Below are 17,260 nucleotides of genomic sequence, written 5' to 3'. Positions count from 1 at the left end.
CGCAGGCCCATGCTCAATCCACTGAGCTGCACCAGCCAGGGCCCAAATTGTTGCTTTTAATCCTGGTTTTCTTCTTGTCACTGTTGGTTTCCTGAATATTTTGCTTTATTTCATTTTAGGTATCTTTCATTTGTTCTTTAATTTTTCGACCAAGCTCAATCAGTTCTGTGAGTATTTTGATTACCAGGGCTTTAAATTCTCCATCAGGTTGGCAATATCCTTATTGGTTATTTCTGAGGTTTTGCTGTGTTCTTTCATTTAGGCCTTTTTTTGTGTTGGTGCGCCTGCTAAGTTGTAAGGGGTGGGGCCTTCAGTATTCACCAGGGCAGAGCAACCCTGTTTGCTCTGTTGCCTGTGTGGGAGGGGTCAGAGAGGGAACAGTGCAGCTCACCTTCTGGTCTCTAGTGCAGTTTCCAACAGACTCCCGTGTCAGACTAGAGTATCTTTCACTGCGCAACCCCAGCTGTAGCCCACAGTCAGCTGCCAGTCTCAGTTTTTCCCTTAAGTTAGCCCCTCCATGTACCTCTGCCGAGCTTGGCAGTCAGCCCCACCCCCCAGGCACCTTGCCTTGGTTTTTCTGAGTTGGCCTGTGTGTTCTGTCTTACCGATCTGGTTATTCTGGTTGATTTTTTCTTAATTCCTTGGTTGTCAGAGTTCCATGCTGTTTGATTTTCTGGCATTTTTGGTGGCTTATTGATTTTACATTGTTTGTTATCCTCCTTTTGGTTGTGCAGGCAAGTGAAGGGTTTTTACCTGTGCCTCCATCTTGGCTAGAAATCCCTCACCTTCCATTTTAATTGACAGTCTCGCTGTGTAGTGTAGTCTTGGTTGCAAGCCTTTGCTTTTCAGTACTTGGAATATTTCTTGCCATTCCCTTCTGGCTTGTAGTGTTTCTGTTTAGAAATCAGTGATACCCTTATTGGAGCTCCCTTGTATGTTACTACCTGTTTCTCCTTTGCTGCCTTTAAGATAATCTTTTTGTCTTTAAATTTGCCATTTTAATTACGATGTGTTTTGGAGTGGGCCTCTTTGGGTTCATCTCGATTGGGATCCTCTGCTTCCTGGACTTGTGTGACTTTTTTCTCATCAAGTTAGGGAAATTTTATGTCATAACTTTTTCAAACAGGTTTTCTATCCATTGCTCCTCTTCTTCTTCTGGTTTCCCTGTGATGCAGATATTATTACATTTCATGTTGTCCTGTAGCTCCCTTAAACCTTCTTCATTCTTTTTGAGTCTGTTTTTCTTTTCTTGCTCTTTCTGGGAATTTTTTTTTACCTTGTCATCCAGCTAGCTGATTCTGTCCTCTGCTTCATCTAGCCTGCTTCTCATTTCTTCTACTGTGTTTTTCAGTTCAGAAATTGTATTCTTCATTTCCTCCTGGTTCTCATTGATAGTTTCGATGTCTTTTTCATGCTGATATATTTTGCCATAAGTTTCATGTAGTGTCCCTGGAGTTTTTTGTAGTTCTCACCTAGCTCCATGAGTGTCCTTATAACCATTATTTTGAACTAAAAATGTCTGATAGTTTGGTTATATCAAGTTCATTTAGCATTCTGCCCGGGGATTCCTCCTTTCTTTTGTTCTGGGGTTTCCTCTATCTGGGGATTCCTGAGTAGATGCAGGAACAGTATTTGACAAAGTTTAATATTCCTTCATGATAAAAACTATTAACTAACTAGGAATAAAAGGGAACTTTTTACCTCAATTAAGCATTTCTATGAAAAAAACCTATCTCATCATCATACTTATTAATAGAAATTTGAACAATTTTTTTCTAAGATGAGAAAGAAAGTAGAGATATTCATTCTCATCACTTCCATTCAATATCATAGTGGAATTCCTAGCCACTGCAGTAAAGGAAGAAAAGATAATATAAATATAAGGCTCACAGATTGAAAAGGAAGTAATAAAGTTCTGTATTCTCAGGTGTTTTATATATGGAAAATCCCAAGGAATGTACAGAAAGATTTCTAAAATGAATATAGGTATTTAGCAGTGTCATGCAATAAGCAAATTTTTTTATATACTACATGAATATTTGGAACTATAACATTTTTTTTATAGTGCTATTTAAAAATGCATCAAAACGCAAGAAAGACTTAGATATAGCCCTGGCTGGTGTGCCTCAGTGGATTGAGCAGCAGCCTGTGAAACAAAGGGCTGTCAGTTTGATTCCCAGTCAGCGCATATGCCCGGGTTGCTGTCCAGGTCCCTGGTAGGGGGCACTTGAAAGGCAAACGCACATTACTGTTTCTCTTCCTCTCTTTCTCTCTCCCTTCCCCTCTCTAACAATGAATAAATAAAATCTTAAAAAAAAAAGAAAGACTTAGATATAAGTCTGACAAAAAATATGTGTGATTAATATGCTAAAAATTGTGAAACAGTGATCAAAGAAATCAAAGAAGACCCAAATGAAATGAGAGATATAAAATGTGGAGGGGAAGACTCATTGTAGGAAATATACCAGATATTTTTCCAAGTACTATCACAATCAAAATCCTAACAGGATTTTGTTTTATGTGTTGACATATGGTTCTAAATTTAAATCTATAGGTAGGAGAACTAGAATAATCAAAACAGTTTTTGTAAAAGCACAAAATTGGAGCATATATACCACCTAGTTTCCAGGTTTAATGTGAACTATAGTAGTCAAAGTAATGTGGTATTGGTGAACAATAGACACATAGACCAGAACAATAGAACAGAATAACAAGTCCATAAGTAGAGCGACACATTTATGATGAATTTTGACAAAGGTTCAAAGCAATTCAATGGAGAAAGGGAGGGACTCTCCTTTGGAACAGCCATAAGACATTTTATTTCAGTGGTTCATTAACCATTGAAACAATGGTTATCATTGTTAAAATGAAATAACCATTTTCCCTTCTTTTCTGTGGTAAGGTGCTCTAGCTACTCCCTGCTCTTGGCCACTGCACAGAACACCCTCAGCAAACTCCTTTGTGCACATCCTTTTAAATCAGTCCCTTAGGCTTAATTCTCAGACCATTTAACAACACATTGTTTTCTTGAAAATACTAAGTTTTCTTGAAAATACTAGAATGCTATCAGCCTCACTGCATGTTTGCTAGATTGAATGCTAAATTTCCCCACCAGTAAGATTTTGCTATTTTAATAGTTATGTAAATAGAAATGCAGGATTACTTCAGTTTATATCTCTTTGGTTGCTAATAAGGATGAAATGTTTTTCAAGGATTTTTTTCCCCTCATAATCCTTGCTCTTTCATTTATTTCTGTATTGATGGCATTTAAAATAAATTTAAAATGAGTATTTTTATCTCGTATGTCTTTGTAGGTGTTGACATTCATTTTTATGGGTATGACATTGAATGGTATTTTGAAGAAATGATATAAATGTTTTTGTTTTCTAGCTGGCTTAGGTGAATTCCGAATTCGAGACCTGAATGATGAAATTAACAAATTGCTAAGAGAGAAAGGACACTGGGAGGTCCGGATAAAGGAGCTGGGCGGTCCTGATTATGTAGTAAGTAAGCAGCTTAATTATCCCTAGTGGCTGTTAGGGGTAAGCTTGTAAGCTTTTGGGCAGGCTGGGTGGGTCTTACCTAGGAGCCTGTAGCTCCCAGCCCATACCTATCAGAGGGCAGTCACTCAAGAAATGAAAGAAGGCTTGAAGAAGTCCCTGTTGCAGGTAGACAGGAAACCATGAAAAGTGTAGGTCAAATAATGCTTAAAAGCTCTATAGTACAGGTCTTAGAGCAGATAGGGCACAGGCATTTACCAGTCAGATGTTCCTGAGTAAGCCACTTAATCTCTCTGAGTCTCACTCCTTGGGAATTAGAGCAACATTATTGGATTTTTTACCTGACGGGGCTGTGGAACATTCCATTCTTTCCTTTCTTTGGACTCTTAAAAATGCAGTACTCTTGAACAGTGGCTTTCAAGCTTTTAGGACCACGAGTCATTATAAATATGTGCACACACACACTATATCACAACCCAGTAAACACAAAAATGTGCTGAAGAAATACTTAGTATGTGTTGATGCACTGTTATTTTCTGTTCTATTTTGATTTAAAAAAATTGGTCATTGTGACCCACTTAATTGATTTCATGTCTTGCTACTGGTTTCAACTTTGAAAAATACTGTTCCCAGAGCTTGTGAAAAGATCTGCCTCAGATCATTTGAACCAGTAGTAGCTAATTAGTGGGCTAAATATACAGTGTAAGAAATACATGACAGTTTTTCTACATCACAGTCTTTTCACATTTGTGAAGATTTCACACAGCCATAATTTGCACTTTAGTACCTGGAATGTAAATGAAGCATTTCTTCTTTTCATAGCAAAAAGAAAGGCATTCACATTTCTTGAACATCTGTTGTGCTGTAGGCAATGCAGTAGGAACTTTCATTCAACCTCTTTACCATGTCTTTATGATGTATTTGGTTTCCTATAAGACTTCATTAAAGTAATGCAGAAATTTATCAATCCTCATAGAAAATGTCAGAAGCACTTAATTAAAATATAATTCTTAAGTTCACCATTCAAAAGCGACATTGTTTTTATATATTTCCTTTCAGAATTTTTTAATGCTTAAGAATTTTGTTTTCATTTATTATGTATACAAATAATAAATTTATGTCCTGGCTGAGTGCGTTGGGTGTCATCCCACAAGCCAAAAGGTCTCTGGTTCAATTCTTGGTCAGGGCATGTGCCTGGGTAGAGGGCCAGATACCCAGTTGGGGGCATTGAAGAGGCAACTGATTAATGTTTCTCTCTCACATTGATGTTCTCCCCCTCTCTTTCTCCCTCCTTTCCCTTCTCTCTAAAAATAAATAATTTTTTAAAAAAGGTGATACATTTAGAGCTTCAGTTTTATAAGATGAAAAGACTTATGATGATGGATGGTGTTGATGGTTACATGACATTATAAATATATTTATTACCATTTTTATGTACATATAAGAATGGTTAAGACTTCTGGCCAAGATGCATGTGTAGGTAGACACACTTTCCCTCCTTGCACAACCAAAAGGACAAGAACAAATTAAAAAAAAAAAAAAGCAGGCCCTGGCTGGTGTAGCTCAGTGGATTGAGCGCGGGCCTACGAACCAAACAACCATGGTTTGATTCCTGGTCAGGGCACATGCCTGGGTTGCAGGCCAGTTCCCAGTGGGGGATGCATGAGAGGCAACCATACATTGATACTTCTTTGCCTCTCTCCTTCCCTTCCCCTCTAAAGATAAATAAATAAAATCTTTAAAAAAAAAAAAAGCAGAACTGCCAGAAAATCAAACTGTATGGAAGTCTGACAACCAAGGAGTTAAAGAAGAAACATTCGTTCATACTGGTAGGAGGGGCAGAGATGGGCAGCTGAGGCAGAGAGGATGTGTGGCCAGGTGGCAGCTGGAGGACCAGGTGGGCAATATATGGTGGTGGACTGGGTAGCCCCACATTTCCATACAGATAAACTGAAAAGAAAAACTGGGGAGCAAAGTGAACCGCATAATTCAGGGTTCCAGTATGGAGAAATAAAGCCTCAAAACCTTTGGCTGTAAAAATCTGTGGGGGTTGTAGTGGCAAGAGAAACTCCCACATTCATAGCAGAGTTCATTGGAGAGACTTGCAGGGTTCTAATATGTACACAAACCCACCCACCTTGGAATCAGCACCAGTACAGCCCAATTTGCTTGTGGGTACTGGGAGAAGTGAGTAAAAGCCAGCCCAGAGCCAAGCAAGCCTCAGTGTTCCCTCTCCGACCACTCCCTGACACACAGCACCACAACACAGGGATGTGGTTGTCCTGCCTTGGTGAATACCTAAGGCTCTGCCCCTTACTACTGAGTGGGTGGGCTGAGAAAAAGAAATATGGTACAAATGACAGAACAGGTCAAAGCTCCAAAAATAGAGATAAGTGATGAAGAGGTAGTCAACCTATCAGATGCAAAGTTCCAAACCCTGGTAATCAGGATGCTCACAGCAATGGTTGAGTATGGTTGCAAAATGGAGGAAAAAATGAAGGCAATGCAAAGTGAAATAAAGAAAAATATACAGGGAACCAACAGTCTGATGGGAACTCGTTTGTAGGTAACTTTCCATTTCCCTTGCTGAAGGGAAGAAAACTGGGAGCAGAAGGAAAAAAAAAAACATTCATCCAGAACAGAATGAAGAAACAAGAATTCAACAAAATGAGGAGAGGCTTAGGAACCTCCTGGACAACTTTAAACTTTCCAACATCCAAATTGTAAGGGGTACTGGAAGGAGAAGAGGAAGAGCAAGAAATGGAAAACTTACTTGAAAAAAATAATGAAGGAAAACTTCCTAAGCTAGCAAAGGAAACAGACCTCCAGGAAGTACAGGAAGCTCAGAGTGTCCTAAAGAGGTTGGACCCAAGGAGGAACACACCAAGGCATGTCATAATCACAATACCCAGGATTAAAGAGAAGGAGAGAATCTTAAAAACAGCAAGGGAAATGGAGAGAGTTACCTACAAACGAGTTCCCATCAGACTGTCAGCTGATTTCTCAAAAGAAACCTTGTAGGCAAGAAGGGGCTGGAAAGAAGTATTTCAAGTTATAAAAGGCAAGGACCTACATCCAAGATTACTCTATCCAGTGAAGCTATCATTTAGAATGGAAGGGCAGATAAAGTGCTTTACCCAGATAAGGTCAAGTTAAAGGAGTTCATCATCACCAAGCCCTTATTATATGAAATGCTAGAGGGGCTTATCTTAGAAAAAGAAGATGATCAAAACTATGAACAAGAAAATGACATCAAACCCACAACTATCAACAATTGAACCTTCAAAAACGAAACAAACAAGAACAGGAATGGAATCACAGAAATGGAGATAGCATGGTGGTTTGTCGGTGGGAAGGAGGAGGGGAGACTATTGGGAAAGGTGAGGGGAATAAGAAGCGTAAATGGTAGGCGCAAAATAGGCAGAGCTTATTTATTTATTTATTTATTTATTTATTTATTTATTTATTTATTTATTTATTTATCTTTAGAGGGGAAGGGAAGGAGAAAGGGAGAGAAACATCAATGTATGGTTGCCCTTTGTGCATCCCCTGCTGGGAACTGGCCTACAGGGAACCAGCCTGCAACCCAGGCATGTGCCCTGACTGGGAATCGAACCTTGATTGGTTCGCAGGCCCGAGCTCAATCCACTGAGCTACACCAGCCAGGGCAAAATAGGCAGAGCTTAGTAACAGTATAGGAGATGGAGAAGCCAAAGAACTTACTCATGGATGACTTACTAATGTGTGACTCATGGACATGAACTAAGGAGGGGAATGCTTGTGGTAGTGCAGTGCAGAGGGGACTTAAGGGGAGAAAAAAATGGGACAACTGTAATAGTATAATGAATGGAATATATTTAAAAAAAGAAGAATGGTTAAGTTGGTAAATTTTGTGATATGTGTATTGTACCACAGTAAAAAAAGAAAATACATTATCATCAAGTTTGTAGAAATATAAAGAAGCTTCTGAACAACATTTGGTTATAGTCCCATTACTTGCACAGTACTTTAATATTTTCTTCTATTTTTCTATGAATGCCATAATTGAGATCATACTCTCTATATGTACAATTATGGTTCTAGGTTTTGTTTTTCAAAATGGTAACTTTGATGATATAAATAGTATATATACTTTTCTGCAAAAAATATAAAGAAGTATATAAAAATTGCAAAATTTAAAAAATTATACATATAGGGTATATTGCATATTTTCCTTTGATGCAGAAATAACTTACCATTTTCTAGAATTTTTCTGTGCATATTATGCTTATATTTACAGAAATTGATTTATATTTAACTATGCGCTCTGTTTGTATAATAGTGTATCGGGAGCAGATTTTCACACAAATAAATAATCATTTGTATAATCATTTTAAAAAGCATTTTTGAGCTAACAGAAAGTTGGAAAAATATACAGCAAATTCTTATATACCCCTTAGGCAGATTTACCAGTTTTTAAACATTTTTCTGGTTTAGCTTTATTATTTTCTTTCTTTTATTTATTGATTTTAGAAAAGGAGAAATATTGATTTGTATTCCACTTATTTATGCATTCATTGGTTGCCCTGACCAGAGATCAAACCTACAGCCTTGGCAGATAGGGATGATGCTCTAACCAACTGAGCTGACTGGCCAGGGCCAGCTTTATAATTTTCTGTGTGTACCTTGAGATTTATTTTTCTGAACCATTTGAAGCTTAACTAAATGATGCTCCTTTATCCCTTAATACTTAATGCATGTAGTTGTTGGCATCATTTTAAATGGATTGAACTGCGTCTTCTGGATATTTCATTTGTCTTTTACTTGTCACTTAGGTGGTTTGCAATTTTTAAAAAGATTTTGTCACTTATCATAAGCATTTTCAAAGTTAATATAAGAAACGTCTTTGATAAGGTATAGTATATATTCTGTCCATGAGTTTGCTATAATTTACTTAAATAATTTTTCTACTTTTAGGTATTTAGGTTGATTTTTAAGGAATGAAGATGTATGTAAATATTTTTCTATGTGCATAAATATTTTTCATGTTAAAGATTATCTTAAAATATATTTACAAATATGGAAATAGTGGGTTTAAAGATTCGATTCATATTCTTTTTTTCTTCCCAATAAGAAAGTTGGCCCTAAAATGCTGGATCATGAAGGAAAAGAAGTCCCAGGAAATCGGGGTTACAAATACTTTGGAGCAGCAAAAGATTTGCCTGGTGTTAGAGAGTTATTTGAAAAAGAACGTGAGTAATTAATGTTTGAATGGGTTTTAGCTTCAAATTTTTTTAGACATTACACAAAGGCTTTTATTCGTTACCATTAAATGTCTGAATTTTAAATAGATACTTGGACTGGGGGGTCATTTCCAGCATCTTGTTCAACTTTAGTATTTGTCTTGCTTACAGGAGTTTTTCCAAAATTACTACCTTCACCATGAAGTTCCATGAGTTTTCCCAATTCAAACCTGGGCTTCTTCAGTTTTTTCACTTTTATTCAAAAGACATCATGGAATGAATAAATAGATCGGCAAGCTTTTCTCTGCCTTTCCAGTGCTATCTGGAGTCAATTTATTGACTGCTTCTTTCAAGTCATTTATCTGTACTCCTGAGTCAAGATTTCCTTCGTCTTCCAGATTTGGCAGACTGTTGATACTGAGCCTAAAGAGGTCTCCTGAACCTGATTGCTATGTTTTTTTAGTAAAGCCAGTACAGAATAGATGAAGCAAATAACAGTCAGTAGTCTTCATGGCAACGTGAACTTCAGTCATGGGCTACTATTTTTTGAACATGAAACACATTTTGTCATGGGTTGGGATCAGTGCTATGAAGATTAAGCAGGTGGTTTTTGCCCTGAACATCCTCAGTAATTAGCTTGAATTTCTAAATTCAACTTCCATCATTCTCAGAATAGTTAGGCTCATTTCAAAAACACGATCCTTGAGACCACCAGGTGCAGTTTTGGTTCCTTGAATTCTTGTGACTTGTGTCTTTCTAATATTTCTTATATTAGAAATAGCTGGTGTTTTCACATCATACTAGTCTTTCTTAGAAAATGGAACAACCACTTTCTTCTTGGCTCCCTTTTTGCTGCTTTTTGTAAGGTGTTTGTTCTTACTGACCATCCTTCCAGAACTTCTTTGCATTTACAACTTGGCTGGCACAAGAGTCTGGGCTTTTCACCTATCTTGGCTTTCAAGATGCCCTCCTTACTAAGCTTAATCATTTGTAGCTTTTGATTTAAAGTGAGAGACATGTAATTCTTTCTTTCACTTCAACACTTAGAGGCCATTGTTGGGTTGTTAATTGGCCTGATTTCAATACTGTTTTGTCTCGAGGAATCGGGAGGCCCAAAGAAAAGGAGAGAGTTGGGGAATGACTGGTTGGTGAAGTAGTGGCAACACACATACATTTATCTATTATTTCCATGTTATATGGATGGGTATGGTTTGTGGTAGCCCAAAACAATTACAATAGTAACCTCAAACATCAATGATCACTATAACAAATATAGGAATGAAAATGTTTTAAGTAATACTTGGAGAATTACCAAAATGTCACAAAGACACAAAGTGAACTAATGCTATTGCAAAAATGGTGCCCGTTGCCCTGGCTGGGTGGTTCAGCTGTAAGCATTGTCCTGTACAGCAAAAAGTTGCGAGTTCTATCCCTACTCAAGGCACATAACCTAGGTTTCAGGTTTGATCCCTGCCTGGTCAGGGTGCAAATGGGAGGGATCTTTGTTTCTCATTCTCTTCTTTTTTTGTCTCTCTAAAATCAATAAACATCCTGGAGTGAGGATTTTTTTAAAAAAGTGTCACTGATAAACTTGCTTGAAGCAGAGTTGCCACAAACCTTCAATTAAAAAAAAATGCAGTATTTGTGAAGCACAGTTAAGTGAAGTGCAATGAAATGTGTTATGCCTGTATTTCAATTTTGTATTTTAGAAAAGTAGTGTAAACACTTTATAGAAAAAGTGTGAAATGCAGAGAAGAATGATATGGTGTTCTCAGGACTGTTGGCATTCTATTCCCTTTTAGTCAGTTTTTCTGTTTGTTTAAAATTTTAATTCTACCTTTATTAAACTCTTATTTTTAAATTTATTATGCCAAAACTGCTTTTGCATATGTCATGAACATTGTTTAAATAAAGTTCAGAGTTTAAATATCATGTCATTCATTATAAAAGTAATGCAATTTTATACAGAGAATTTGTAAAACACCAAAAATCAGGGGGGGGAAAAAGCCTGCATTTTTACAGCTTTTAGATGATGATTGTTAATGTGTCAGGGCATGTTTCCAGTTTTTTAAGAGTTGTGGTGGAGGAAGGGGCTCTAAATTTAGGTTATGTTAAATATGTTACTTTTTTTGCATTTATATTTTTATAAGTTAATTTTCACTTATTCCAGTCATAAATCCTTTTTAAATAAGAAAATGCTTAAGTTAGTCTTGATGAGTATAATTTAACTAGCAGTACAGTCCTTTTAACCCCCCTCTCCCTCTAATCTCAATGCCTCTGCCAGAGAAAAATGTTAACCATTATTATCTATTTGGTATGTTCCCTTCCAGGCCTTTTACATGCACTTCCATGGTTATTTCTTTAGTTAAATTTCATCAGTAAAGGTGACAGGTGGCTGAAGTACAATTTACTTTAGGCAGGAAAGCCTAAATTTATTGGCTCACATCACTGAAAAGCCCCTAAGTCAGGGGTGTCAGACTCATTTTCACTGGGGAGGGGGTTGCACATCAACCTTGTGGTTGTCTTCAAAGGGCTGAATGTAATTTTAGGACTGTATAAATGTAACTACTCCTTAACGGTTAAGCGAGAGCTTGGCGCTGCCGCTGGGTAGAAACAAGGTGCCAGGCCAGATAAAAACAAGGTGGAAGGCCAGATTTGGCCTTTGGGCCTTGTGTTTTCCACCTCTGCCCTAGGTAGTTTACCTTTAGGAATGGCTGATTCCAGGCCACATTTTTTCATGTTGTAGTGCTCTGAGCAAGCCAGGTTTTAGTCCTGTACGCTGTCCTGCATGCAATCAGCATGGTGACTACCACTCTTGACACCTGGACTGAGAGTGGTGGACAGGTGGACAGAGTTGCCATTACCTACATTAGGGCAATAGTTGGTGGCCTGCCAAAATACAGTGGCTCTCTCATACCTTTGTGTTATGGTATCCATTGATATGTTCCCACAGTTCTACTTAGAACTCTATTAATGGATAGGAAGGATTAAAGAATATCATGATATAGACTAACATTACTTAATGAAACCATTCCTGCTTTGGTAGACTTACAGTTATTTCCAGATTTTCATAATTATAATACTTTTGCTGATTTGATGGTTGAAGATATACTACCTTTATTTTTTATTTCTTTTATCACTGATAAAATTCATAATTTAATTCAATTACAAATTGAAAATTTTATACTTATGAATTTTTTCTTCTTCATTTATCAGCCTTTATTCTTTTTTAAAAAGGGATTTTATTTCTTTATTTTTAGAGAAGGGGGAAGAGAGGGAGAGAAATATGGATGTATGAGAGAAACATCCATCGGTTGCCTCTCACACGCCCCTAACTGGGGACCTGGCCGACAACCAAGGATGTGCCCTGACCAGTAATCGAACTGGTGACCTTTCAGTTTGCAGGATGACATCCAACCCACTGAGTCACATCAGCTGGCATCAGCTTATATTCTTTGACCTATCTGTTGGGTTGTCATTTCTCTTTTGATTTTCAAGAATTATTTATATATTCTGAGTATTTATATATTTATATATTTTCTTGTGTTGTAAGAGCCTATGTAGGAAATAGTGCCAGGTGTCCTCAGTCACCACACAATCAAAGCATCTTGCCAACAGCATATACCATATTGGCAATTGAAATACTCTGTAAAAATAAGAAGTTCCACAAATCAAAGGAAACTGGATATAAAAGTGATTAAAGAAAAGTACTTCAAAACATTTCCATTGACTTTCTCAAGTTTCTGGTTTATCCTTTTGAATTTTGTACATTATCTTGTGAGGTATAAGTTAAAAACCCAGCCAAACAGACCAAGAAACAAAGGGCCTCATGAACTATCAGGAATTTCCATGTTACGATCTGAAATTTTGTATAATTGTCCAACATACAGTTCCAAGCATTTTAAAATGGTTCTTGCATAGGATTCTCAGGTAAAAGTAAATTAACATACTCCATAGCCAAGGATGCTGAACTAAAGATACTGACACTTCATTTGTTGCCATTTTTCAAATCTCTGTACATGGCCTTATTCATGAGCCTCTCTTGCAGTCCCTTCTTCTGGATGCTTGCATGGATACTACCATCTATTTCATATTTTCATGAGCACATATATCTGACAGGCACATATGCCTGTCTAACATTGTGCAGGAAGAAGATTTCAGTGTGATAATGATGGGGAATTTAACTAAGTTGGTGCTCTTTCTTTTAGCTCTTCCTCCTCCAAGAAAAACACGTGCTGAGCTCATGAAGGCAATAGATTTTGAATACTACGGTTACCTTGATGAAGATGATGGTGTTATTGTGCCTTTGGAACAGGAATATGAAAAGAAACGTAGGTCTATATGCATTTCATTTCATTATAGGTGGCATCTGGGGTTTCCGTTGTTTGTTTTGAAACTGGCATTTTAAATACTGTTTTATGTCAGAAAGAGTTTTCTTTGTTGCTAATGGTCTTCAGAGGAAATGATCTGCTAATGACTTAACCTCCAGTAATTGTGAGGCAATTAGCATGGTGTTGGGCCAGAAGGAACATGTTGGGGAAGCTACAGAGTGGCATCTGACCTGGTCCCTGTCCACCTGGGTTTTCCATCTAGATTTCTTCCAAGACTGGTCTTTCTTGAAATCATGAAATAGTGCCCACTTAAGGAGATTTAGACCTGTTTTAAACACAGCTAGTGGTTTATCCGTGTAGAGCAGGATGGGTCTCTTTCTGAGAGCTTGCTTCATGCAAGAACCATGCTGTACCTTTTATAGACATTCTTTTGAAGCTTCATAACAACTCTGGAGAATAAGTTAGGGCTGCTCCCCATGAGGCTTATTGAACTAGGGCTTTGGAAGCAGGTGGTCAGGAGTTGGAGCTCTGCCAGCACGGTGTATGACTACATCTCTTTTCATGTGGGCATGTCAGGAAGCCACCCAGATTATTGAGCTGGGGAGGATCTGAGGATGTTCCCTAAAACTCTGCTTCATAGTGACAAAGCCAAAGCAGCTGTGAGACTAGATTGACACTCACATCTGGTTCTCTCACCAGGGCAGAATGAAGGATGTCCCTTTCCTAAGGGAACATCTTGGCCTTGCCCTGCATAGTATTTAAAGCTTATTCATAGCCCAAAGTAACACCTACTGTTCCTTGTCTTTAGTCAGAGCCAAATTGGTGGAAAAGTGGAAAGTAGAGAGAGAGGCTCGGCTAGCAAGAGGAGAAAAGGAAGAGGAGGAAGAAGAGGAGGAAGAGATTAACATCTATGCTGTTACCGAGGAGGAGGTACTGGGGGGCAATGAGGGTCTCCCTGGTGCTCACTAATTTTGGCTCTGAGCTGTGAAGCCCGGACCTTTTGGGAAGGGTTCTGGTGCAAGTCAAGTTCAGCCACTGCCTTTTGGCTTGCTTGATACCTCCTGGTAGGAACTACAAAGTGATTCGTTGGTTTCTTCTTGGAGGCATTTGGGAGAGGCTGTGCTGTGAACTGAATCCAGCTGCCACGATTGGGCTTTGGACCCTTTGGTGGGCACTGTGATATGAAGCTGAGGCCAGCCACCAGTTGTATTAGACTTATGGCACTTATTTGAAGCTGTGTTTCAAGCTGCAGCTGGCCACTGTTTATGCCAGCCTTGGAGCCACTTGATAGAAGTTACATTACAAGTTGTTGAGACTGCTTATGCCCAGCCTGGGGCAGTTTACATAGAGGTACAAGGCATGCTGAGGCCAGCTGCTGCTTGTTTGGGGTTTGTACACCTTCCAGCTGAGGCCAGCTGCTGCTTGTGTGGAGCAGCTGCTAGAAGAAGCTCAGGCCCAGTGATTGAGTTGAGTGGGGTGGAGTCTCAGGAAATCATCAGGGCAGGGAGAACCTTGTTAGTCAAGTTAATAGAGATCTCAGATTCAGTGCCCAGCTGCTTCTGCTGACTGGATGGGAGAAGAGCTCAACAATTGCAAAAAGAAGGAACAGTGGAACAGTGCCACCTGCCAACATGTCTGTCCTTACTCTTGCCCCACTAGCACTTGTCCTGAATCTCATCAATATAGTTTCTCCACATATGTATCTGGCACTTTTTGAGCTGCTGCCCCAGTGCTGGAGCCCAGAACAAATGAGTTTGATTCTGTGTCGCTAGCAGCCCTTTGTCTCACTTGTATGCATTCTCTGCTTGTTGCCATAGCCTGGCACTGGTGCTCTGGGCTGGGGATACTGGTGTGGGGATGGGGCCCCTTGTTCCTCAGAGGGGACCTGTGCAACAGAAATATCCCTCCCAATTCTTAATTGCCATACTGTGAGTGTGAGACCTGTCCATTTAGCATTTCTGCCCCTCCTACCAGTCTCCACATGACTTCTCTATAGATTAGTTATAGAACTTCTGTTCAGGTAGTCTTTAGGTGGTTCTCATGACAGTAATTTTATAATTTAGTTTTTATTTTCATGTGGTTGTGGGAGGCTGACAGCACAGGGTTTACCTACTCCATCATTTTTTGTTAACCATCACCTGAGGACATTTTTTCATTGCTTTTAGAGAAAGAGGAAGGGAAAGAAGGGTTTAGAGTACAGGGAAGAAAGGGAGAAAGAGAAGGAGAGAAACATTGATTAGTTGCCTTTCGTACACGCCCCAACTGGGGACCGAACCCACAACCTAGGCATGTGTCCTGACCAGGAATTGAACTCATGACCTTTTTGGTCTATGTGATGATGCTCTAAACAAGTGACCCACACTTGCCAGGGACCCACTCCACCATTTTGTCTGGACTTTAAGTTTAATTAAAAAAAAAATAGGTAATATAGCCCTGGCTGGTGTAGCTCAGTGGATTGAGCGCAGGCCTGGGAACCAAGCAACCATGGTTTGATTTCCAGTCAGGGCACATGCCTGGGTTGCAGGCCAGTTCCCATCAGGGGACTTACAAGGGGCAACCATACATTGATATTTCTCTCCCTCTCTCCTTCCCTTCCCCTCTAAAGATAAATAAATAAAATCTTTAGGAAAAAAATAGGTAATATAGTTATAAGTCAAGAATCAAACAGTATATAAAGATAGTGAACAGAGGTTGTCTTTTGCAATTCTGCCCTCCATCAACCTAGTTCTCACTGCTGTCACTAGTTTCTATTCTTACTTTCCTAATACAAAAGTTAGCATATTGTACACAATGTTCTGTTAATTTTTGTATGTAATGATATCTTGGTTATGTTTCTGTATAAGTAAAGAATTTCCTCATTCCTTTTCCCCCCCTTTAAGCAGCTGCAGAGTAAGCATATATTATAGCACAAGCAACATTTATTTCATGCTCTCCTATTTATGGAATTTTGGTTGTTCTCTGTTTCTAGTCTGATGAAGAAGGCAGCCAGGAGCATGGAGGGGAAGACGGGCAGCAGAAGTTCATCGCTCATGTCCCTGTGCCATCACAACAAGAGGTAGGGTAGAGGCTGTGAGCTACCCTTGCAGGTGGACCTTCCCAAGTGTCAGGGACCTCACCTCTAAAGAAGACTCCATTTAGTGCTCTACTGTTTTTTTCCCTTGTCTGTCCATTTGGGCAGCTCTGACTCTTGACTACATGACATTGGTCACTATGCTTATAACAGGGTGTGGAATCTAGAGAAGGCAGGATTTCATCTGCTTTAGAGGAAATTGATGACCATTCTGTTGTTCACATACTTACAATGGGAGAGAAGGGGACCTTCACAATCATTCTAGGTATTGAGCTGTTGTTCAATGGCCACTCTCAGAGAGACTCCCTCTTAGCCGGGGTACAGCAGGGAAGAGAGGGCCTTATTGAAGAGTGTTGCATGAGCCCTTTACTCTTGTTATTCACAGATCGAGGAGGCACTTGTGCAGAGGAAGAAGATGGAACTCCTTCATAAGTATGCAAGTGAGACTCTGCAGGCCCAGAGTGAAGAGGCCAAAAGACTCATGGGATATTAGGGCTGAGGAAGGGCTCTCTTTGGGGTCTGGAAATCTGTTGGGAGTTCTTCAGCTCCACTGGAACTTGCATTAACCCACTGGCTCTGCTGTCCTTGGACTGCAGACTGGTAGGCTAGTGCTGTGAGGCTTCCTGCTCTTTCTTACTGTTCATTTTTCTCTTACCTTTTGTTACCTCATCTGCTGATCTCAGATAAGGGAGTCTGCCCCATCCTTCCCTAGCAGGTTTTCTACATGCTAGCAGTTCAGTGGTCATCTGTGTACAAATATTTTGATATTGTATGAACCCACTTATTTTTCTCTTGAGTGTGTAAAACATGCTGCTAACTGGCTGCCTGTGTTTTATTTAGCTTTCTACTATCATTTGGTGGGGAGGGTGATCAATTACTACCATTAAAAAATACAGTTTTTCTAAAAAGACATTATTTGTAACTCCTCTTGAAAAATGAAATGTGTCAGTCCTGAACTCACATCCCATATGTCAATAGCCAGCCAGAGCTGTATGTTTTGAGCCTGGCACAGTTCTCTGTGGCCTGCTCAGCCTGTGTGATTCCCTCCTGTCCAGATGGCAGGAAATTGAGTTTACTTTTGTTTTATGACTGGTTTTGTAGAGAGCTATTTTTATTAAAGCTTTTTATATGAGAGAG

At 39.1% G+C, this 17,260-nt stretch overlaps 1 protein-coding gene and 1 pseudogene across 2 annotated transcripts in view; one reads left to right on the top strand and one right to left on the bottom strand.

Annotated features, from left to right (window-relative positions):
* Positions 1-17,257, top strand: part of ISY1 (ISY1 splicing factor homolog) — a 40,310-nt gene extending 23,053 nt beyond the window's left edge. The window contains exons 6-12 of one of the 2 annotated variants that reach the window (XM_053670223.1): positions 120-167; positions 3,391-3,503; positions 8,614-8,731; positions 12,931-13,053; positions 13,862-13,983; positions 16,022-16,108; positions 16,509-17,257. In XM_053670223.1, coding sequence (XP_053526198.1) covers positions 120-167; positions 3,391-3,503; positions 8,614-8,731; positions 12,931-13,053; positions 13,862-13,983; positions 16,022-16,108; positions 16,509-16,616 — 719 coding nt within the window. In that variant the 3' untranslated portion in view covers positions 16,617-17,257. The remainder of the gene's footprint in view (positions 1-119; positions 168-3,390; positions 3,504-8,613; positions 8,732-12,930; positions 13,054-13,861; positions 13,984-16,021; positions 16,109-16,508) is intronic. The other variant, XM_037141048.2, reaches the window with a different exon arrangement.
* LOC119046066 (methylsterol monooxygenase 1-like) lies at positions 12,248-12,710 on the bottom strand (annotated as a pseudogene).
* Positions 17,258-17,260: the final 3 nt, after the last annotated feature.

The sequence above is a fragment of the Artibeus jamaicensis genome, unplaced genomic scaffold, assembly GCF_021234435.1.
Source record: "Artibeus jamaicensis isolate MK-2021 breed Jamaican fruit bat unplaced genomic scaffold, CSHL_Jam_final contig_558, whole genome shotgun sequence".
Taxonomy (NCBI): domain Eukaryota; kingdom Metazoa; phylum Chordata; class Mammalia; order Chiroptera; family Phyllostomidae; genus Artibeus; species Artibeus jamaicensis.
This window is presented reverse-complemented; position numbering and strand designations above follow the sequence as displayed.